Source organism: Vulpes lagopus, chromosome 22 (assembly GCF_018345385.1).
Source record: "Vulpes lagopus strain Blue_001 chromosome 22, ASM1834538v1, whole genome shotgun sequence".
Taxonomy (NCBI): Eukaryota; Metazoa; Chordata; class Mammalia; order Carnivora; family Canidae; genus Vulpes; species Vulpes lagopus.
Window position 1 is genome coordinate 8,634,058 of NC_054845.1, and position 25,227 is coordinate 8,659,284.

The window sequence follows — 25,227 nt, forward strand, 5'->3', positions numbered from 1 at the left end:
TTGTACATTTCAGGTCTGTGCTATGTCAGATAGAGTACAGTCCTTGAACCATCAAAATTCCTATCACCTGGAAGACTATTAGAAACATAAGTTCATTAGCTCAAAATCAGAATCTCTTAGAGTTCTTTCTTTCTTATTTTTGTTAAAGATTTTATTTCTTTATTTGACAGAGAAAAAGAACACAAGCAGGAGCAGCAGGGAGCAGGAGAAGCAGACTCCCCACGGAGCAGGGAGCCCTATGCGGGGCTGGATCCCAGGACCCTGGGATCATGACCTGAGCTGAAAGCAGACACTTAACCGACTGAGCCACGCAGGTGCCCCCCCTTAGAGTTCTTATGTACACTAAGATTCCAATGATTTTGATGTACACTAAAGTTTGAGCATCATCTTTGTTTTTATTGATTGTCTTTTGAAATTCTACAGATAGATATCAGGTAATTTTTATGTACACTAAAGTTTGAGAATCACTGTTCTATATTTTCTTTGCTTTTATGTTGTTTTTAAGATTTATTTATGTAATAGAGAGAAAGAGAGAGAGCGCACATGCAAACACTTGCTCACATACACATGTACACAAGCAGAAAGAGGAGCTGAGGGGGACTGTAAAGCAGACTTCCTGCTGAGTGAGCATGAACCCAACGTGGGGCTGGATTTCACAAACTTGAGATCAGGCCCCTGAGCTGCAATCCAGAGTCAGGCACTCAATCAACTGAACCACCCAGACCCTCTTACATTGCTGTCTTTTGAGACTATTATCAGACACATTAACTGTCAAAGCCAGTTTCTGCTGTTTTTCTCTAATCTTAACATTCACTATGTTATAGATGTAAAAGCATTTAAAAACGTATGTGATAAATTTTTAGTTTTTGTTGATGATCACATTATAGTGAAGGAGCATTGATTGGATCTGATACTAGAAAACAGTACTCGAATCTGCACTGTACCTCTTATTAGTCGTGAGGCCTCCTTGGGCAAGTTGGAGATCCTCTAGCCCTCAGTCTTACCCTAGGGAAAATATTATTATCTCAGAATTGTATGAGTGAAGGTTAGATGATTAGTATCTATGTGAAAGATCTTTGTCAAAGCGCTATTATAAATTTCAGAAAATATCTGTATAATTATGATTAACAGAATAGGCTTCCCCGTTTCAAAACTTCCTGATTAAGACACTCTGACAAATGTCTGCTATTTCTCTCAAAGGTCACCTAAAGAACTGCAATCTTTTTCTTTTTTCAAGTAACTATGCCATGTTACATCATATCACTTTTAAAAATAAATCCTATACTTTCAAAGAACTCATTATCAATAGAGAATCACATGCCTCATGATATATACAGGGATATGTTGTTATTCAGTTTCTCCAAATGAGACTTAGTTGTTCACATTCCAACCTTCAAATTAAGACACAGAATAGATGTGAAATAAAATGATATAATCTCACAACTCTTGAAATTAAATTTATAAAAATGTCACACAAATCCAGCTTTAAGTTTCAAAAGTTATTATGAATAAAAATAGAAACAAAAATCCCTTAAGGAATAAAATAAGCTTTAAGTGTATACATTTATATCAACCAAAAAAAAACAAGGGAGATATCCTACATTTTTTTTTAAAAAGCAAATGTTTAATGTCTTATTTTTGAAGGAGTAGGCATCAAAATGTCCACACTTAAAAAAAAAAGACCAACATAATTTTTCCTCTTTAATGCTTTTCTCAATTGGATTTCATTGTTTTTATTATGTTTTAATGTATTTGCTGTAGATGCTATGTAAAATAAACCTACTAAAATTTCAATACTCAAAATATACTCCAATGCCCCAAAATATACTTTCTGAGGAGAATTTAAGTGCAAAAGGAGAAGTGTCTAATTGGCACACATCAGATGCCCGCCAATCGCAGTAAGATGGCATAGGGTAGGTAGAAAGAGCCAACTAGGACTTTTAAGGGCTGGGGTCCTAACCTCCTGGGTGATTTTGGAATTAACTGTAAAACAGGGAGGATTGTAAATTGGTTTTAAAGCAACCTTCCAAGATACTTTTAATAGTATCTTTATTAAAGAGTATTGCTGCTTGGATTTTCAAAAACAATTTCCTTTCTCAAAATATCTACTTCTGCTTCTTGATTCTTTGTCAAGAATTTAAGACTTTCCTAAGACATCTCTCTTTGCAAAACTCCCCACTGCAACAAAAATAATAGTTTATGTAGGAACACTCACAGTAGATGTAATATTGTTCTTGCAGGTTTACCTAGCAATAGGCTTAAAAGACTGACAAATTTTCCAAGACTATAAATCTAGTGTTTTAATGCAAACCTTAACACAGTTGCTTTTGTGAAATAACCCCTAGGGTCTGTCCATACTTAGAAAGCTGTGGAAAGCAATGAATTGGGTAAAAGGCTTTGCAATAAGAAATTTCTGGAATTTCTGGCCTGGATTTTTCCTTAAACCATTAAGATGCTTATGCAAATGTAAATGGATTAGCATGAATGAGTGCTAATGGATTCCTTAATAAGATAACACTCTAGTATTCCCTAGAACCTCTCTTGGAAACCCTGGATAAGAGAATATAAGCCAAAGCTGGGGAGCAGAAGATAGCAGAGTTTCTCTGTGTGACTCCTTAAACTCAAAAAATACTCTGGAAGTGATTCTACAAAGGTATGATACAGGTTTGCCTCTGGCACTCTTAGGAAAGTTGCCAATCAAACTGGTAATTTCGAATGGGTACCCAAACCTTCGAGGATAGACAAAAAGATATTCGTGATATCATTGCCTTGGATTTTCAGATCTTCACCTGAATTCCTTGCTCCCCAACCCTTAGCACCAAAAATTTGGGAGCCCAATGTTAAAGACAATGATCCCATCTGCTACCAGAGAAATCTGATAATTTGTTCAAGGTCAAATAGTTGTCCAAATGTAGATAAATATTTAGGAATATTCGAATTGATTAGGGCTGCTGGCACTAAGCATCATAAGCATAACAAATAAACCGCATGACCAGTAAAAACTAGTTTTTTTTCTCTTTCTCTCCATTTCCCAAAGTTAACTTTTCAGGGCCTACACATATGTCACAAATACTTAATGGATCTTCTTTAGAGAAAAATGCTTTTTGTAAGTGCAGAAATTCTCATAACTGTCTTGCTCATATACCTCTTTTAAAACATATTGGCGTTTCTGGTTAACATGAAACCCTGCCATTTATACTGTAGTTGAGACATGGAGCTAAACCCTGCCCGTATCATTGTCATTGAACTCTCAAAATAGCAAGACATAGATTTTATTATGGCCACTTTATTGAAGAAGCAGAAGCTCAGAAAAAAATAATGTCACATACCTATTAAAGGAAAAATCACATTTAAACCTACATTTTTAGGACCTTATAGCCTTTATTCCAAAAAGGCAAAAATGCTCAATTTAGGGAATGTGGTTATTATTAATGCTAAAATGCTCAATTTAGGGAATGTGGTTATTATTAATTTTAGTATTTGAGTCAGGACTAATCTACTCTCCTACAGAAAAGTCCTGCCTTCTATTTTATGTGCATGCATGCATGCATGACACATGTACACCCCTCAGTGACATGAAGACAGATGGGTTATCTGAACAGGGAGGGTGCAACCTGATGCCTCCACCATATGCCTTGTAAACTTTTCTGATATGATAGATTGAAAAAGCTGGTCAGTTCTAAAAAGTGATGAAATCAATGATTCCTCAACAATGGAAGTGGCTAATCACTAAAGCAGGATCCTTCACATTTGTTTATTGTTTTAATTCCTATGGCAACTATTTATTAATCAACTATTATGTGCCAGAAATGATGCCAACCCCTAGAGATACAGTACTGAAGAGTATTAGTTTAAAATATTCCACTCGGGGATCCCTGGGTGGCTCAGTGGTTTAGCGCCTGCCTTTGGCCCAGGGCATGATCCTGGAGTCCCGGAATCGAGTCCTGTGTTGGGCTCCCGCCATGGAGCCTGTTTCTCCCTTTGCCTGTGTCTCTGCTTCTCTCTCTCTCTATCGTGAATAAATAAATATTAAAAAAAAATAAAATACTCCACTCTGGGCAGTCTGGGTGGCTCAGCGATTTAGTGCTGCCTTCAGCCCAGGGCGTGATCCTGGAGACCGGGGATCGAGTCCCACGTCGGGCTCCCTGCATGGAGCCTGCTTCTCCCTCTGCCTGTGTCTCTGCTTCTCTCTCTATGTCTCTCATGAACAAATAAATAAAATCTTTAAAAAAAAATATTCCACTCTGATTTGCTTCAGACATTTTAACTGTTTGCTACACATAGATGGGCCTGTAATATCAGCCTATAATTTAAAATGCATTTTGAGGGCAACCTGGGTTGCTCAGCAGTTGAGCATCTGCCTTTGGCTTAAGTCATGATCTCAAGGTCCTGGAATCAAGTTCTGCATCACACTCCCATGGGGATCCTGCTTCTCCCTTCTCCCTCTATTTTTGTCTCTGCCTCTCTCTATGTCTCTCATGAATAAATAAATAAATCTTAAAACAAAATAAAATGCATTTCTATATGATGATAAAACATAGTTCCTTTCATCCCAATTCTGTTGATTATTAGCAATTTATTCTAGTCTTGTATAATATAAATTCACACTCATTACATTTATTTTCATGAATCACCCCCATTCTTCTACTTTTCTTGCACCCAAAAAGCGATGTCCCAAAATGAGTGTCATCAGCATAGACTCCCACCTAACTGATTAAAGACATGAATCACACAATGGAGAACTCTGGCAGGTACTCTACAAATTCTATAAATATGAAGTGTTTCTTTGAAACATGTAAACAATAGGAAACAAAAAGGGGTATGTACAGTCACATCATAAGGTAATAAGTATAAATTCCTATATGATTAAACTATATGAAATTAGGGTTACATAATTTTAATCTACAAAAATGACAATTTCATATGGTTCAACCTGATATTTACTTTAACTCTTCTCTCTGAACTAGGTTACATATTATTACTAAACAACATACTGTCCACCCAAAGCATTTCCCTGAGTTAAATTCTTTTAAAAAGGCATAACACTAACCTCACTGACAAATCATAACAGCATCGCATATGCTAACACTTAATATGCCCAATCACTGAAAATATTTCTGATTTATTCTGTCCTAGTCAATAATTGAGGTACAAAGTCAATTTGTTATATAAAATCCATTTTCTGTTAACACAGACAGACATGATTTAAGAGCTAAAGCTAATATTACATATATATCAAATATAAATCCCACACCATTAAAAAAAAAAAAAACTCTTACCAGTAGAACTCACTAAATATAATTAAAGAAAAATATTAGGAGTCTGAAAGGGCTGAAGGGCAAAAGGAAAAAAAAACAAAACAAAAAGCTAAGTCTTTTAGGACTACGAAAGTTAAAGATTTGTTTTTCTCTAAATTTGTTAAAGAGAATCTGTCTCTGGGTTGAGAACTTGCTTGCAAAGTCTCTGCCTAGAGCAAGATATTCAGAGCCAACTTGTTAACTCCTAATAAAACAAGGCTTGGAAGGAAAATGCTTCCAGCCCCATAAGCGAAGTGTACCAGCCGGCACTGTGATAATACCATATGACTGGTTTTCTTAGGTGTATTTTCCCCTTATTATCAACTTCCTTTTTCCATCATATAAGATCCACAAAAACATATATATCTACCATATAGCACTTGAAGCTGGATACCTCTGTGCTTTCACAAAAAAAGCTCATAGGACCTATTATGTTCCATGGAAAAAGTGAGTATTATCCACCTCTACCCTTAATATAATCTCAACTCTCCCCATCTGAACACTACTGTCCCTTTTGGTTTCAAACAACACTTTATCGTAGTTTGATAACATTGACCATTTCAAGTATTACTGTAACTTTAGGTACAGGCTACAGCAAATTATATCTAATAATATCTTTACTTGTATTCCTTGCTTTATCTTTTATTTTTCATGCTTTATTTTAATCTGAAACTAATTTCAGAGGTGAGTTCAGCAAAATAGAAAAAAAATAGCATTTCAGAAACTTAACATTATTATTTAGGAGCATTCTAACTTCACCAGGTAGGATTCTATGTGTATTAATTCTTTAATTCAACCTATTAAAGAAAAGTTAATCAAAGAAACAATAAACCCACAATTCTTTCTTTTCCATTGCTCATTCTCTCTGGTTTTATAGGACTTCAATGTTTAAGGCCATTATTTTAAGGAAAATATTCAATAAACTAGCTGGAAAAACCTCAAAGGGATGCTTTTTGTAGGCTACATATATGTTGCCTAATTTTTTCTTAACAAAGGTGTTACTGTCTCTTCCAGTGGAATTGACTATTGCTAAATCTTTAGCTCAATAACTAATTAGTAGAAAAAAAAAAGAATGATTATAACCCTTACTAATTTGCTAAGGACATTTGTAATATGAATTAAACAGACAAAGATTGTCTTTTTTCTCTCAATTGAGACATGATAGCAAATAAGATTAGTCACAATATCACATGTGCAAAAATAAAAGTGCTTAAAATGCATATGTTCAAATGAGTTCATCAACTCAATTCAGTTCTATTACTATTTATTAAAATAACTACCTGCAATGTTCCCAATTCATAGAGGTCTGAAGAGGGGACAAAATGGATGTGCCCCTGAGATGGTCTTTTAAAAAACTTTCAGTCTAGTAGGGGGATTATTCAAAAGTAAGTAAGGGGTGCCAAGGTGGCTCAGTTGGTGAAATGTCCAGCTGTTGGTTCCAGCTCAGGTCGTGATCTCAGGGTCGTGGAATGGAGCCCCATGTGGGCCCTACACTCAGTGGGCAGTCTGCTTGAGATTGTCCCTCTCCCTCTGCACCCCCTCCCCATGCTCTCTCACTCTCAAATAAATAAATAAATCTTAAAAAAAAAAAAAAAAAAAAGTTGGGACGCCTGGGTATCTCAGTGGTTGAGTGTCTGCTTTCAGCTCAGGGTGTGATCCCAGGGTCCTGGGATCAAGTTCTGCATTGGGCTCCCCACAGGGAGCCTGCTTCTCCTGCAGCCTGTCTCTGCCTCTCTCTGTGTGTCTCTCATGAAAAAATAAAAATAAATAAATAAGTCAAAATTACTACAGAACATGGAACTTATAGGTGACAGCTTAAAAGGCCCAATGTTAGAACTCATCGCCTGACTTACATTCTATATGGGTCTAGATTCATCTCTTGGGAGTTCAGGATTCCTAAATCAGATAATCTCAAATTCAGCAAAAGGTGAAATGAATGAAGTCCTATCATCAGTCACGTGAATGGCTAGTTAAACAACGTCTAGCAAGGCAATTATCATGTTAATCCTAGCATGGCACTTGTACTTAGCTTTGATCAGCTTGTGAATTTAACTGCTTTTCAGCTTTTAACTATGTAATCATCAAAAACAAACAAAAAACCCAACAGCCAAATAAATTTTTATTTAATTGATCAAGAAAGCAAGAGAATTCTCTGATTCTAATCCATCGATTTTTCACAAAATAAGGTGTCACCATAATCATATCAGATTTTTAATAAGCTGCACAATTCCTGATCTACATACAAAAAAATTCATTTTACAGCTCTGTAGATTCTTCATCAGGCACCACCAGATCTCTTTGTTTTTTAGTTTCTAATTTTGTTTCTGGGCAGGACAAATGGAAATCTGAAACTCTGAGAACTCTAACGCACACCGTAAGAAAACGGTAAGAATTAAAGAGACCTGAACCACTGGAAACCCCTAACTGTGTCACATCTTTCGACTCCCTATGCTCCCACTGTTGCCCAAATACGGTCAGTCCATAACCTATTTCAGGCATTCTCCTCATCAATCCCCATTCCCCATCCCAGCCATTCTCTCTTTTACTGCTAGATAATCACAATAGTCCCCCCTGGTATAAGATACCTCAATTGTTTACCCCTTCTGCCATCTCCAAAACCCATCTCCTTGTCCATCTCCTTTCCTTTCCTCCAGGTTCTAAAGAAGACATGCCTATTTCTTTTTCCTTCAAAGGCAAAGCATCATCTGTGCCTTAGACCCCATCCTTTCCTAATTTGTGAACTCTTGCTCATCACCCTTCTTCCTCTCCAGAACCCTTGCCTCCACTGGCTCCATTCTCTTTCTCCTGAGTACGGGAGATGGGGTGGGGAGTGTGTGTTAAACTCATTCCTAATAAAAAAAAATAAAATAAAATAAACTCATTCCTAATGCTGCAGTTAACTGCGTTGATATTCTCTCCTTACTAAGCCAGTACCTGGTAGCCTCAGTTCCACACCCCCTTCCCCTCCTTAGATGCACATACATTCCCTCTGTTGTCACACTACAAAGAAATAGCTCCCTCCACTGTCATTATGGTCCCCTTTTGGCAAAGCTAAGAACCTCCAAATACCTCTTCTCCTTCTTCCCTCCCTGGCACCCTTGATGATATTTCTCTGCTAGTCACCTACCTTGCCTTGGCTTCCATGAAATTTCACTTTCTCCCTCATCACATTATTAACTAACTCATGGCCCCTTTTCTCTCAAAGCTTTCAATCCCACCCTGTTCTTATCCTCTTTTATAGAGAATGCTCTTTTGGTGGTATTTTGAACTATCATGCCAAAAACAGTGGCTCCCAAATGTATCCTCTAGTCCTGTCCATAGGTCAGCTGGTTCTCTATCTCAAATGGCCCAATGGGTATCTCTACCTAGGTCACCAACTCCCAATGAAGTGTAAGTAATAGATCAATTTATATTGTCCCACTTCTGTCAAAACCATAAAGAGCCATGTAAGCTCAAAACCTTGGATTCTACTTTGATTTTTTTTTTCTCTTTCCCACACACATATTGCGTTGGTCACTTCTTTTTCCCTGCTGCCACCAAAAGCCAAGGCCTCACTTTCCTATCTTTACTTGCATAGATGACTGCAATACATTCCATTTTGTCTATTTCCTCCCAGGTGCACATCCCTTATCACTGCCACCTGCCTCTGGTCCTGCCATACACACTCTCCCCCACATGTAGTTTTAGAGGACTTCTAGTGAAATTTTTTTTAAACCATCATTTTCATCATATCACTCCCTACTGAAAAACTTTCACCGATTCTCAATACATCTCAACTGAACTTTCGGAGTTCCCCAAGGTAACCTTATTGTTCATTATTATAATACAAACATTACCCACAGCCAGATCCCTCCAAAAATCTCTGCTCGTTTGCCAATGTTTGATGCCATCATCAACCCTGCACCTACCCATGCTCTATCTTTTCCTTTTCACCAGTCAAAACTTTAGCCATTCTGGGCATCTCTTACATGATAGTGTCGTGATAAATGTCCAGTCATTCTAGACATACCAGACAACCACCCATGATTTTCTAAATATTCTTGCTCTTTTGCACCTGTGCATCTATACCTATGTTCATATACCTATGGAACTTGCAGTTGCCTGAAGTGCTCTTCCTTCTTTTTCTCTCCTTGCAAAACTCTACTGTCCTTCAGGTATAACTAAAAGGGCTATTTTTTAAATTACCTTCCTCTCCAACCTAAGACTTATCAGGTAAAACTTATGGCCCATTCTCTGTGCTACCATGGCATAAGTTTATACCACTGCCATATATTTGCCAGATAGAGGGCTGCCTCCCCTGCTAGGTTGACAGCAACCCAACAAGAAGTAGGAATCACATCTTATGTGTTTCTGGTTATTTCTCACTGCTTTTAGCACTAAAAATGGCCTTCTTAGTAGTAGAAGCACTCACTAAGCATTTATTTAACTAAAATTAGTTCTGTAACTGTGTGTCTTGCAAGGAGGGACTATGTAATGTTCCCCACTTAGAATCCTGACAGGTATATAAAGTTGATGCTCAAACTTTATAGATGCCGGCTTTTTGAAACCAAGAACTGTGTCTTAAACTTCTTTCAAATAGTAATTATATATGATAGATGAATGGATGGATAGATGAGTAAGAGAAAAACATCATTTTTCCCTTTGCATCCTTTTTAAACATATGTTTAAAATGGCATTATAAAAAGTATAAATATAAGCAGATAGCAAGTTTGTTTCTTTTAATCTACAAACCATATTGTTGACAAATGATTGTCTTATGTTTTAACATTTATTCACATTTATGAACAAACAAAGTTCAGGCCAAAGAAGCAGCTATTGTTATAGCCAGAATAAGCTTCTTAAGATCCAAGTAAGGAACTGGCCCACCCCTGAGTTTAGGGTCCGTGAAATTTTCCGCACACCATTCTTCCACTTGCTGACACTTTCAACAAGCTTCTAATCAGAGGGCCAAACAGGCTAAAGTGATTGATGAATGCACATCAGTGACTGTCACAGTAAAAAAAGCACAAGGCTGTTCATCCAGTAAGATGGAAAGTGCGTGGTTATGGAAGTGATGTTTTGATTTCCATGAATATTTATAGAAAATTCATATAAGTTCAAGGACTTACATAAAAGCCAAGGAGTTGATGTTGGTACAGTACAGGCAGAGGGACAAATTTCCTTGCCGAACACCTTTATTTAGATCCCAAGCTGAAAGCAAATTTCTTTCATGACCCAGAAAAATTAGGTAGACAAAAGTTGCTTTTACCTCATCAGAGCTAAACAACAGCAGAAGAAGTACCGGCAGTTGATTAAAGGCATTGTCCTGACCACCGATACCACCATGGCTAAGCAGGGGCTGCCTTATGGAACCAGGTCAGGGGACACTGATTTCTCTATTCAACTCTGAGGCACCACTTTGTAAATGACACAATCATTTTTGGGTACAAGAGGTGCTTTAAATGTGGTAACATTATATCATTTCAGCTATAATGATCATAATTACTTATTTCTTTTAATCACAACCCACTTAACCACTTTAGTACAGACGACTAGTTCAAGGAGTTTAATTTTCATTCAACATCTAATCTTTGTGTTTACTGAAACCCTTCACGGGCTTTGTTTACTGTCTGCTTGCTGGCCTGGACGTTTGATCTTGCAAGACTAGATCAGACAGGGTCAGATAAAATACTGATTACTAGAATAAACCAGGCTTGGAAAAGTAACACTGGTTTTTAAAATCCTCATTTCTCCCAGCCTTTTAATATTTTGCAAAATAAGTTCAAATAAATAAAATTAAGACAACTAACAATCAGGGGGTTCTTGAGCAATGATTGAGAAAAGAAAAGTGATGAGGATAATTTTGCTTTCTGGCCAAAATATGGGGTTTGGTTAGGTCCATTCATTCTACTGGTATTATTTTATGACACAAATAATTTTACAATATCCACTATATTTGTGTGAACTTGCAATGACCCCTTCATCCTTGTGACATATTAAATAGTTGAGATTGGCCTGACCAAAGATGACACTTCATTTTGCTTTGGTATCAGATGAAAAACACACTAGATATAATATTATTTTAACTTTATTAATTTTTAATTAGGAAGCATTTAAAATATATGAGTCCTTCATTGTGAAGGTACTTTTTAATTCCTATAAGATCCCCTGCAAAAGTAGATTGCCACAGAGTATAATTTCTGATGGTACTGCATATATAATTGCCACTTAGTTTCATAAAAATGATGAGGCAAGTTTTCATCTAGACAGTTAATAGAAAAGGGTTAGGCTTAAAAAAAAATAAGTGTTTCATTAAAATGTGTAGAACTTATGAAAGAAAAATTGATGGGGTAAATTTCACATAATCCTAAGAATTCTTGAAAATAATTTTGTAACAGCATGAACATTTCCAGGTCCCTGTGGATTATTCTTGTGTCCAACATTAAAACTCCTACACATTAAACAACTGTTAATATTGATCTTTTTTTTCCTGCTTTTATACAGTAATGTACATTTTTTTTCTTATACTTGGGAGCTTACAAGCTCTACACTGCAAAGTCTAGGCCAGAAGCAATTACAGTACAAGATGCACAGCAATAAAAAATGCTGTCTAAACCAACCTACCACCCTACCCAGTCCATTTTATTCAATATCAAAAATTCCTGGGAAGCAGGTTCATAGTTCTGGACCCTAAAACCAGAGTATGCAAAGTCTCTCCCCATTCATCCTAAATTAACACTAATGTTAACTCAAATATGTCTATGTCAACCATGATTGTCTTTGAAATTAAAGAAAGAAGGTAAACAGAATGTACTTTGCTGTGATCACTGGGGAAAATAAAGTTAACATGCTAAGCCAAACTAACTTAGGACATTTTATAGAATAAGTGTAAATAGTTTAGCTATAATAACAACAAATTCAAAAAATGCACATTAAAATGTTTACTTCAAAATTCAGACAATTCCATTTGTATATAGTTTTTACATCTGTTTTTAATGATATCAAATTATTGATTGTTCACTTTTCTCATATTTATTTAAGCATTAACTATAGAATTTGCAATCTGACCCTTTTTTTTTAATCCTCTCAGTAGACTTTTATTTTTGCCAGGTTTTAGCCATATTTACTTTGATCTTTCAGAGTATATAATTATTTTACTGTTTATTTATTTCTATGAGAAGAGAAAAAAATTTTGACCTAGGAGATCTATATGTGGCAATTTGTAACAGAATCACATAGCTTATGTTAGGAAATCATGGTTTTGATTAAGAAGCAACCATTTAGTTCCCACTGTTTTATTAAAACAGACATTAGCAGATAATAGGAAACATATTTAACAATGTAGCTGCATTTAGTTTGGGACATTAGTAAGTTAGCAAGAGATTTTCTTTTATACATTATATCAGCCAGGATACATGTAAATTGGTAATTTGGGGGTGGAAAGGAGTGGGTAGGGGGGCAAGGAAGGACACAGAACTCTGACTTCCAGGTTCTCAGGAAGAGCCCTAAGGTAGAATTCTGATTTTGCTATCTACTAATTTCCAGATTTCAGACTCATTACTTCTTTTTTCTCATTTTGAAAATGGATGGACACAAACAAATTTTACAAACACTATCATTCCTTTCCCGTGAGAAGTGGATTCTACTAGATAGGAACTCCCACAGTGACATCTATTCATAGCACAAAGCTTCTATCAGATGAAATGTGCCTGTATATCAGGTCCGACACTTCCTTTTCTCTGAGGGTCGAAAGTTAATAAAATATACTTCTCTGAGTGTTTATTTTCTGTACACCATTATACCTGCCACGAATTCTTTGTTTTTCCTCCCACTCCCTTGGTTGATGAATCAACACCACTTGAACTGTTTTACGGCAGCTTGTGTTTACTTCACACATACCTTAACCTTCCCTTTTCTCCTCCTACTGACACACACACATGCACACACACACACTGTTCAACAGCAATGACTAGCTCCATCTCTTTGAATAGCATGTGTACACAGTGTCTGGCAGCCTCTTCAGGTGTGGATCCTTGACCCTCCTGATTGAAATCAAGGTCTCAGTCTGCTTTTATGACACTTAAGATTTAACTGTGCATTTACTATCTTGAAAAAAAAAATAGAGCTTAAAGAATTGAATCTAAGAAAAAAAGGAGGAGATATAAGTGTTCGTGTGTGCGCGCATGTGTGTGAGCAGACACACGCACTCACACACACACACACAGTCTGTAGTGGCAATTCTGAAAACACTACAGTGGAGAGTTTCTGAATCTGGAATTATACGCTAGCCTATTAAAAGAGGACTCTTTCTTCCTTTTCTCTTCTAACAGCAAGTAAATGGGATCTAACAAATGACCTTGAAGCTGCATGATTCTTTTGATTTTTAGCCAAAGAGGATATGTTCAAACACTTCAACAATTTTATTTTAAAAGAAAAACTTGGTGACAACACTTAGAGAAAAGAAACCCTTCTGAACTACACAATCATGTCTTAGAATGAGAAGGAGTTATTCATCTTATCCTGTATAAGAGTTAATATTAATAATATTATAAAGCAAGTGCCCAAACTGGAATTTAAATGCTTCTGAGAATTTTAGAATACGCTGAAGAGAAATGGATCTTAATTCAATGTGCAGTGCACTTTAATTTCTCCTGGGTAGTTCAACATCTTGACTTTCCTTACAACTTGGATATTTAGCATAAAATGCTCTCTGTCTTTTGTAATCAGAGACGTGCTGCCAATGCCTGTAAAGTTCATTTCCTCAAAAGGTAACTGTAAACGAGCTCCCAAATATTAAACAACCAACATGTATTATTTCAATCTCCTTTCCCTGGAGGAAACCTGCAGGTAGTAAAACAAATAAATTCATCTTTTACTTTTGCCTACCCACCAGAAATTGTCATTTGAACCTCAGATCGGGGTAGTTAACTGTCAGCAAGGCTATGAATACCTATAATAAAGCATGATGGATGATGTCATGATCATGCAAAAATATAGACTGGAAGGGACCCTCCAACATCAAGCTATTATGTTACCAAAAACTCCCCCAAATCCCTTCAGGGGCTGGTATCATTTGAATTTGAAAAGCATGTAAATTGGGTAAGAACACTAGAATGTTTCCAACCCTAACATATTTGTAAAGGAAAAATATTTAAAGGGTTGGATGGTCTAAATAAGCATGGCATTTATTATACAAGAGACTGCATTTTCAGATACAATCCTACATTTCTTATATTACTGCTAGAACTACCGTTACTACTAATTATTATTATAGCATGATAGCTCTTATTTATTAAGAGGTTTCTTTATGTCAGCATTAATTTATTTAGTCCTCACAGTTAGTGAGTGATTTAGGTAGTTTTATTGTTTATTATTATTTTTTTTTATTGTTTAAATTTTCAGATGAAGAGACTGAATCTTGGTGAAGTTAAATTTGTTCAAACACACACTAGCAAATGGAGGACAGAGATTTGAACACAAGTCTGCTTTTTACTGCAGGGTCCCTTTAATTCATATGCTGGTCTGGAACTGTCACCAAATAAACACATCAAAACTCCACTTCTAAACGAAGGTTTCCTGATACCACAACAAGCAGTCATTCCAATTTGTTAATTGGTACTTAAATTATAAGTGCTGATTTAACCTACAATGACTGCTTTTAATTTTCCATTAATATGTTAATGGAAATGATTTATTGATTGAGCCTTTCAAATAGACAGGCCTATCTGAAATAAACCATTTCAAAGATTTCTAAAAGTCTTGGCCTTCACATGCATCTCTTGTGAAAATGACAAACTTTAACCATTATGCTATGAATTTTAGTTTAGTTCTAAAGTGAGCTAATTAGGATATCCTGATGGAAATATTAAGAATCTTACCTTTGCAAAAGTTACATATAATTAAATAAAAATTTATACCTAAAATTAGCATAAACTCCAAATAACCAACAATTCATTGACCTAAGAAACTAAAAATAGGCTTTAAAGACAAAAAATTCAGTTTACCTTTAATCTTCTTGTACTTCTTATACCATCTCCCAAACTCCTGGCACTTGGTTGCTGACACGTTGGCATAATATGTGCTATTTACAATGGATGAAATCATACTCTGAAAAGAAAAAAAAAAACATAATAGCTATATTTTTCATAAACTAGTACTCCTTTTTAGGGATAAGAATTACAGACCATACCGAACTTCATTGTCTTTTAAATCTGAAGTAGTCACCCTCCTGCAAACTAAACTATTAAATGTCAAATATGACTAGCTAAATTTACTCTTTTTTTTAACTTCTACTGTATAATGACAAAGCTTTTTCCAAAAAACCAACCTTGGGGCAATGTCAAAGATGGAGGAGGCAGGACATACAGATTAAATACAAAGGGAAAGAACAGTTGTGATTTAGGAACCAGAGTAAAAGGTGAGATCAGATGCTCCAGCATCGGTAATTCAAATAATGCCTTTCAGATGTTTCTGTTCTGCTTCCAACTGCAACAAGCTTACACAGCCAAGAATCTGAGAACATCCGTGCTACACACTGCAGAACAACATTTAGGGAAATAAGTTAAATTAATATAATTTATAGAAACGTGTGATTAGCACTTGTGTGAAAATTCATCAAATGAAAAAATTAACAGTGCTATTTTAGAGCAGGGGAAACTAAACATAACACTTGTACTGTGTTTCAACCAAAAATGAATCAAAGCTAAAACTTTCTGGGTGCTTAAGTACATGATTCTTTCTTCCTCTTCACCCCTTCTCCTTCCTCAGCTCTACCCTTTAGCCAATTTGTTTATAATTAGGATGAAAAGGAAAGAGAAGAGCATAGCTTGACTTACCACTAAAAAACTAAATTATCATTGCATACCTTGAATGAAATTTCCTACAGGTATGTTTTCAGTCAATATGGCATGTTTGGACCAACATTTGTAACAGATATTAACACATATTAACAGATACCTGAATTGACTGTGATAATACAGCCACAGATTTACACAGAGACTTTTACTTCAGCAAATTCCGTCTAAAAACAAATGGACGTAAACTCGAGAGATTCCAAAGGACTTTGGTAAGGTTTTATATCTTGCCTTGAAACCTCATCTTTCTTCAAGAAGGTATCTCCACATATGGATGGAGCAGCTATGCAAAATCTCAAAACTTAGAACTAATGGTATTTTTCCAAAGCAGTCAAGATAAAAAGGATAACAGTAAATCAAGGCAACGGCAAGTTATTTACCAGGGGGTTCAAACAGCAAACAGTACTACACAGACTCCTATTTAAAACAGTTCCCTCACTGAGCCCACAGAGTTCCTCTTTTTCAAAAATCACTATGTGGGCATCTGGTTTGGCTCAGGTCGCAATCCCAGGGTCCCGGATTCGAGTCCCACATCAGGCTCCTGGTGGGGAGCCTGCTTCTCCCTCTGCCTGTGTCTATCTCATGAATAAATAAACAAAATCTTTAAAAAAAACCAAAAAAAAAACAACAACAACACTATGCAGTGCCAGTGGGGGAGTGGGGGAGGGGAATCCTAATTCAATTCAAAGAAACCTCTTTGGCCCTTCCTACATAGTAGATGGCTAACCTCCCCCCAGTTGCTGATCTCTAAATGATAATTCTGTTCTCTAAGGAGAGATAGTGAGAAGAACCTTTTTAATCTGAGGATCTGAACACAGCCCCGGGAACACAAAGAGCCAGTATCACCTGAGTGTATCACAGAACTTCTAGAGCCTTACCTCCTGCCTTAGAAGAACAGTGGAATCCTAATCTTCCTGAGGCAGGGTTCTGCTTTGTGTGTTACTAACAAAAGAGTAAAGAAAGAAGTCTTTTGGCTAGCTGGGCTAGTTCCCTTTCCAGGCTGAGTTTTTCTTTTTGTCTTAATCTGTGAAACCCTTGAGGACAGTGACTGTGTCTGTTGCATTTTTCCCCCCTCATGTCTAACACACTTCTGATGTGGGACATCTGAGTCACTGAAATGTAACAGATGAAAAGGGACAGAGATGAAATTTTAAAATGCCAAACTGAAATGTCATAATAATGAACATTTTAACATGAAAGCGGCCTAATAATAGATGCACCAGCCATACTGGTGTATACGAATAATTGCAAATGTACTTGTCATCTCTATATGTTGTTTGCATGAATGTTATCCTCTAAAGAGGCACAGGATACATAGCCATGACAGGAAACTGAAATTAAACTCCTATTGCAAGGATGGTCTGGGAGATGAACTAAAATGCTAAGTGTCTCAATTACTACTGGGAGCTGTCCATCAATTCTTCCTAGACCATAAGACCAGGCCACCAATCCGCATCACTGTGGCCCCAAATAATCCACATTTCCGTCACTCTCTAGCGTCCCTATTTTGTCCTTGCTCCAGATGTGTCTTCACTGACACTGCATACGGCCAGTGTCAATCTATGTGGCAAGGAAGTTAATACCTGGGCTCCATGGTCTCCATCACCAAATCCTGTACTAGAGTCAGGTTCACACAACTCATTTAAAAAAGAAGTTGGCTACCCAGAGACTCAACCAGATTTGTTCTCTTCCCCAATTATAAATGAGTTTCTATCTCTACTGACCACGAAGAGGGTGGAGTGAGGTGGGAATAAATTTAAACTATGAGTTGAGCAAAGGAAGTAGGTAGCAAATAAAGTTTCCTAGATGATGAGAATCTTTAGTCACTCTAAAGTCTTTTGAATTTGTGGCACATTTTATTCATATTAATTCCCTGCAGGTCTTTACATCTGGTTGACACTCAAACTAGTTCTACTCATAAGAATTTTCATAATTCATCTTCAGAGAGTTTTAAAAACAGAAGAGGTACATCTGGGGCATACTTTGGATGAAAGGTCATGTTATGTCTTATTATTCTAGTTTCAAAAATGAATATTCTCTAACCCTAAATTAGATGGTTACATTCTCATAGCCTGAGTTTGAACCACTAGGCCTCACTAGAATACTCTGGACACACACATGAAGTCATCTAAATGTTAGTGTCAGTTTGTTTTTAAAAAATCAAAACCTACTTCACTATAAACAAAATTGAAAAGAGCTAACACAGACTCAGCACATACTGACTCGACATGGAATAAAGTTTTCCAGAGGTCCTGGAGCACAAGAATCTGCATTTACCACATTTCATCCATTCTACAGTCACATTTTTAAAATATACTTTAATGTCATTGAAATTGGAATGCATCTTACAATCAAAAGCATCTTAGACCTGATGAGATATAGTTGCTGCAAAAATAGGATGAGTAATGATTAAAATCTCTCCCACCAGTCACTCTACCAAAAAAAAAAGAAAAAGAAAAAAACCCTAATTTCCATTTACTGCTTTTTTAAAGTATCTATATAGTTTTGTACTTTGTATTGCTCTTTTATGTTTTCCAGTAATTCTAGAGCAACCACACAATTGGGCTTTGAGGATCTCCACATCTTTTTGAAAATGAACAAAGATTTGAGTAAACGTTTTCAAGCCAGAATGCAACCAACTCCTGAGCATCCTTATTGTATAATGCAATGCTGATACAAATGACCCAAAAGAGATGCCTGTTGTAATTTATAACACTTAAAGGAATTATATTTTACTGAAGGTCATATTAAAATGACTTTGCACTTACTAAGCAAGCTTACTGGCATGGTAGTGGCTGTGATAAGGAAAGGGGAGGGCCACACATGCACTGGGCCAATCAGGGAGCTCCCAGAGGTACTCAGTCACAGCCACAAACACATGATTAGTAATCATAGACAAAGCTATGCTATGAAAAATATTATGTGTTAAAATCAATAGGAAGGTTTAAAATGTCTTCCCAATTACAGAAGCTTTTGGAAAAGTTTTAGACTTCTTTGTAACTAACCATGAAATCTTAAATATGAAGATATTAAATGAGGAATAAAATCCAGGTTTGTCATTTGCAGTCACTCTGACACACAGTTTATGCCAGTTTTCTTTGAAAGTTATTTAAAATAGTAATAAAAATAGTAGTAATAAGATATTTGAGGATTTAAAATACAGCAGCATCAGTTATTTCAAAGTTTACTAGCTGACTTGAACTTGCACCAAGACAAATTGCAAGAGAATATCGTACTGTTTTAAATATACATTGTTTAAACACTAAAATATATTGTTTTGATACTTACTATACTTAACTAGATTGCCTTATCTAAAAATAAATTTTCTTTTAGGCTCCTGAGATAAATTTTAAACTTGTTTGTTTTTGACTAGCTCAGATTATAGATGTCACCTGTTACATGGCTCCATTTTCCAAAATGAGGGCCAAGAAGCTCAAAATGAAGAAGCATCTTGTCCAAAGTCAAATAGCAGTGGAAAGCACCATAAAAAGACACTACTACCAGGCCACATTATTTCATGAGTCTCTTAAGAAGGGAACCTAGTTAATGAAAGAAAGGAAATATTCACCACCACCTCCATCAACTGGTACTCAACAGCAGATAATGCAACCAATTCTTCAGACAAAGAAGACATGAAGTGTGACAAAAGCAAAACATCAAGTTGTGACCTCGGGCCCCTTATAGGAGTTAAGGAGCTTAGAATCAGAGAAAACTAAGGAACCCAATGACAATTTAAAACTTAACAGTTTGAAAAGCAAAACAATATACACCAGTTAAAATGATTTGTCTTTAAAAGACAGAGATCTGAGCACCCGCTTTCCCTCCCTAAGAAAAGAAAGATAAAATAATTAGATATCCTTTACCATAGTCTCCTTGGCTTAGTGAGACTTATTTGTTTGAATAGCAGTGTTATACTAAGAGTAGCTAAGCTGCAGACCGATAATACACTTGCTTTAAAAAAGAACATTTTAAAACCAAGTGAACGGTTACACGTTCTGTCAGTAGGAATGCCCTGTCTCAGCAAGAAGAGTGTCAGAGTAGGGAGAGAAGCTGGCATCTTGTAGCCTCCTTTTCCACGTCTACATGCGGGAGAGAGTATGATGCAGGCAATGAATAATATATGCAATTTTTGCTCATTTTCAGCCTTTTTTATTCTGCTTTGCGGTATGCTAAATTACATATTAAACATGAGATTATAATGATATGTCCATCAACTATAGTAAAGGGAAAAAACTGATCTGGAGAAATTACTTTGTCATGAAAAATTCAGTTAATGTTATTTGGCAGCCTTCTGCTCTCCCTTACTATCCCCATTTCTGAGCTATACTATCAGAATTGAAAACTTTGCCATTCTAATTGAAGGAAACACTTCCTCTGGGCTTTGCAGTACGACAGTAGTCCATCTGAGAGCTCCTCCGCTAAGGTGCTGCTGGTGGCACCCTCATCTGTGAAAGTGGGATGTTGGTACCTGCCTAAGAGAGCTGTAAAGATTCAGAGAGATGATCTGTGTAAAAGGCCTGGCACAAGATGCAGAGTCAATGAGTTCAGCTCTCTCCCCTCCACGCAATCATTTCATATGTTCATGGCAATTACCCAGTTAGGGAATCTTTCCAAGCTGTCATTTGTAAGCCTCCTTCAACAAGAGTCATGAGGTTGGGCCTCGAACTAAAACAAACTCACATGAAAATAACTGAAAGGGACAGCTGGCAACTGGTTAACACAAGACATGATACATCCCCACTACATACATGAAATTAAGACTAAATGAAACAGACAGTTGGCAACTAGTTAAGACAATACTGGTCCACACAATTGATCAGCCTCTTGTCTATAGATAAACACATGGTCAATTTGTTTTTTTCCTCCCAACCCAACTGGCTGCTTGAGTTCACCGTCCGATTATTTTAGCATATTGTACATTTAAGTTGGTCCTTTAATGATCCCCAAATGAGCAAGGCTTGCTCAGGATGACAGGAATAATTACCCTACAGTCTATGTCTTAAAAAAGACTATATAAACACCGTATCGCCATCATACTGGAAATCCAGTAACATTTCATGGTTCAGTAATTTCTGCCAGTCTTTTTGTTCCTCAAACATTTGGCAAGAAAACCTCAGCTACGGGCATGGGACAGAGCTGCTTTAAAAACATACCTATATGCTAAATGAAATAAGCCAGATAAAAAGACAAATATTCTATGATTCTACTTTTGAGGTATCTAGAACAAGTAAACTCAGTCAGAGAACAGAAAGGAAGTCACCTAGAGTTAGGGATGTGGGGAAGGGAATGGAGAGTTATTATGTAATGGCTATCGACTTTCTGTTTGGGGTGATAAAGAATTTTGGAAATAGGGGTGATGGTTGCACAACATCGTGAATGTAATTAATGCCACCGAATTATAAACTTAAACATGATGAAAATGATAAACTTCATGTTATGTATTTTTACCCCAAAAAACAAATTTAAGAAAACATATCTAGAGTCACAGAAAACATGGTCTCTTGGTCCTTCCATTTGATCATCATAACAACCTATGAGGTGGACAAGGAAGGTACTATTAGCTTTACTTATTTTAATGGATCAAAACCCAGAGGACCTGGGATTTCATCTTTTAATTCTTCCTTGAGTAAAGAGAAGTAGGCCACAGAAAGAGGTGGTCATAATGTTTCCAAATTGGAACAGTTAGTTAGAGAAGACTATTTAATAAGAGACCTATGCATAAGGTATGGTAAGTTAGGATGCTCAGCGCAGACTGTATGACTGAAGGGAGAGGCTGGAAGTGGTGATTCAGGGCGACTTCGGAGGAAAAGGAAGAGGCTGTCAGCACTGAAACACATTTGGAAAGGTGAAATCAAAAATAAACACATGGACACACAAATACAACCTATACTTTCCAAGCACCTGGCCAGACAGAAAATAGCAAAATCATGACCTCTCTCCCTTTAAATAAATATATATGCCTCAGCTTGCAATTGTTGCCCTTTTATGGACTTTCCAACTTTTCTTCTGCCTTCAAAAACTGCTCTTTTGACCTGCCGAACACTGGGATGTTGGAAGAAAATACATACTGGCCACTGAAACGTCATTCCTTTATGCAATCACCACACTTGAGTGAAGAAATACCTAAGATGATTTGGTTTAGGGGTAATAAAGAAGAATTGGTTCAAAAAAGGTCTTTTAAAAAACAAAAACCAAACCAAAACAAAAAACCCTAGTCATTTTTTTTTTACTCATGAACTGAGTCTATCTTACATAGCCCAGTAAGCTACTTTCCCCCTGAAGTAAGTAGTACTCTTCTTCCTAGGTTGAAAGCTGTGTTCCTCTCTCACCTTCACTACTGCATCCCCAGCCCACGGCAAAGTGCCTTACTCCTAATTGGGACTCCAGTAATGTTGCTGGAATACACTGTTGAATTAATGTGAACAAAAATGCACATTACATAGGTTGAACCTTAAAAAAATGCATGCACCTGTTCTATGACAACCACAAACAAAATAAGTGAGCTTATCCCCACACTGAAATGCAATCCAGTTACACAAGTGAGGTGAATAATCTGGAATGTGTTAAGGGTAATAGTGGTAGGGATTAATGCTGGGGCCCATATCACATGTCCATGCTTACTGAGGACGACCCCAGTAAGATTTTCCATAATCACATAGCACACAGAAGCCTAAATCAAATCTCCCCAAATTGAATAGAACTCAGCCCTGTTTGACTGAAAATGTACTGGGCATGGACCACCAAATTACTGTATTCACTGTTTCTAGTTCAAAACATTTTAGAGCTGCCAAGAACACCATAAAAATAATAAAACTTTACAGTTTATAGCACTTTCTAAAACATTTTATACTTAATTCATTAAACACATTATAGCAGTGGTTCGCAACCAAGAGTGATTTACTCCCCTCATAGGATATTTGGCAATGTCTGGAGACATTAGGGTTGTCACAACTGGGGGAGGGGGATGGTGGCATGCTACTGGCATCTATTGGGTAGAGGCCAGGGATGCTGCTACACACCCTACAATAGACAGGACAGCCCCCACCACAAAGAGTTATTCACCCAAAAGATAAACAGGGCCAAGCTGAGAATGCATCAGAATAACGACTACCTGCAAGACATGTATCGTGCTGAATGCTGAGGAAGTGAAGATGAATAAGAGATGGGCAGTCCATCAAGTGACAAGAACTGGGACACGGCACCAATAACAGGCTGTGATAAGCCCTGCGACAAGGGTCTGTACAAGAGGCTACCAAGAGCAAAAGAAGCGACTGCTTCAACCCGGAGGCCAGGGTACTTCGCCAGCAGTGACTTTCCAGGTGGAATCTGAAAGATGACTTCATCAAGCAGAGGACAGCACCACATGCTAACCAGGAGAAATCACATATGCAAAAGCAAGCGTCAAACTGAAGGACTCTGGAACTACCAAAGCCTGAGATTAACATGGTGCATCTCCCCAGAAGGCCAATCTCACGTGGACAGAAGGAGAATTTAACAGAGAAAATGATTTTTAGGACATTTTTTAAAATATCAAAGACACAGGTACATGGAGTAGAATATAAATTTTGCATCCTTTTTAAAAATAGCACAAAAAGTTGCTGCTAGACTTGTAATGCAAGGGTACTAGTTAGGTTGCTCCAGCCCTCAGGAATATTCTGTTGACATTTGAGCAATGGCAAATGTTCCAAAATAATTAATTCCATGTGTTTGGAGCACAAAGAGGATGCAGGTAAAAGGAGGAAGGTGGCAGCTCTGGTGAGAAATCAGCTGGACAGGGCCACTGTAACAATTCTTAAAGGCTATGTCACACAGTCTGCACCTCCTTCAGGCTGGGCACAAGCAGTCACTGGAGGCTCACAGACAAGGAAATGGCAAGATCTCAGTGCTGGAAAAGCAGGAGACAGGAGAAAGGTTACAAGGCAGTTAAGTCTAAACAGGGCAATGGCACGAAGGAGGAAGATTTCAGATATGAAGGCTCTCGGCTCCTGATCTGGGTTCTTTCCTCTCATGTCATCTCTCTAGTCACATTTTACAGTTACAACTAAACCTGATAATCACTCTGGATCAGTTGTGACCAAATTTCCATTGGCTGTAAGAGCCCTGCATAAAATTCTGAATTGTTGATATTAAGTTAGGTGCTTGTCCACTTCCAAGCAAAGCCCATTTTGACTTCCACGTAAATCCAAGAGACAAAGAATTGTGACTAACTGTGAAATTCAGGACAAATGACTGAATTTTTTTCCATAAACTGTTCCTTATCAATCCTTGTATATGATCGGAATAACTTAAAATTCTTATTTCTATAACTTCATAAGCAATCACACTGAAATAAATAAATAAAAGTCCTAGCAACAAGTGTTAGCACCTACATACCTACACATACGTACTGAAATGGCCAAGAGCAGGAACATAACCGATGGTCATGAAATACGAATGTTCCTTTCTATACAGCTACTACTACTCAGGTGCATGCCTTCTTGAGTATTTGGAAGCAAAAATATTTGCAGCATGCTTTATCTCAGAGGATTTAAAGTCCAAAACATGCTCCACGACACACACAAAAAATACTGAGTTCACACCAACAACATTGTATCTCGATAATAATAGCTGATACTATTAATGGAGCACCATTGTATGCCAGGCACCAGGCCAAGAATTTATATGATTTATCGCATTTACTCCTCATTATAGGACTTACAACTATTAGTCTCCTGGTTTTACTTACAAAGAAAGGCCTATAAACCAGGACACAAATCCAGATCTAACTGATTTCAGAATGCATGCTCTTAACCACCAGGCTTCCTGCTTCCCCCAAAGACTCTATTATCCGAGAATGCAGCTCAGGGCACATCAAGTTTCTATGGTTCTTGTCACCTTCCCTTGAACTTGACAGACATGTAATTAGTCCATTGTCTTAAATCAAGTGTAGTAACTCACACAGGAAATGGATTTCCATTCATAGCTTTAAACAATGTCAACCTGAGTTCATGTCATAGCAGTCCTAAGCCACTAACCCTAGCCACCAAAATATTACCTCATCATTAGAGAAAGATCCATCATATGGAAAAGGCAGCCCTTTACTCTGTTCCTTCCTTTAT

General features: G+C 37.0%; 1 protein-coding gene across 3 annotated transcripts in view; it reads right to left on the bottom strand.

Moving 5' to 3' along the window:
- Positions 1 to 25,227, bottom strand: part of SATB2 (SATB homeobox 2) — a 191,459-nt gene that overhangs the window by 80,821 nt on the left and 85,411 nt on the right. For all 3 annotated transcript variants that reach the window (XM_041737694.1, XM_041737693.1, XM_041737695.1), the window contains one exon: positions 15,281 to 15,383. In XM_041737694.1, coding sequence (XP_041593628.1) covers positions 15,281 to 15,383 — 103 coding nt within the window. The remainder of the gene's footprint in view (positions 1 to 15,280; positions 15,384 to 25,227) is intronic.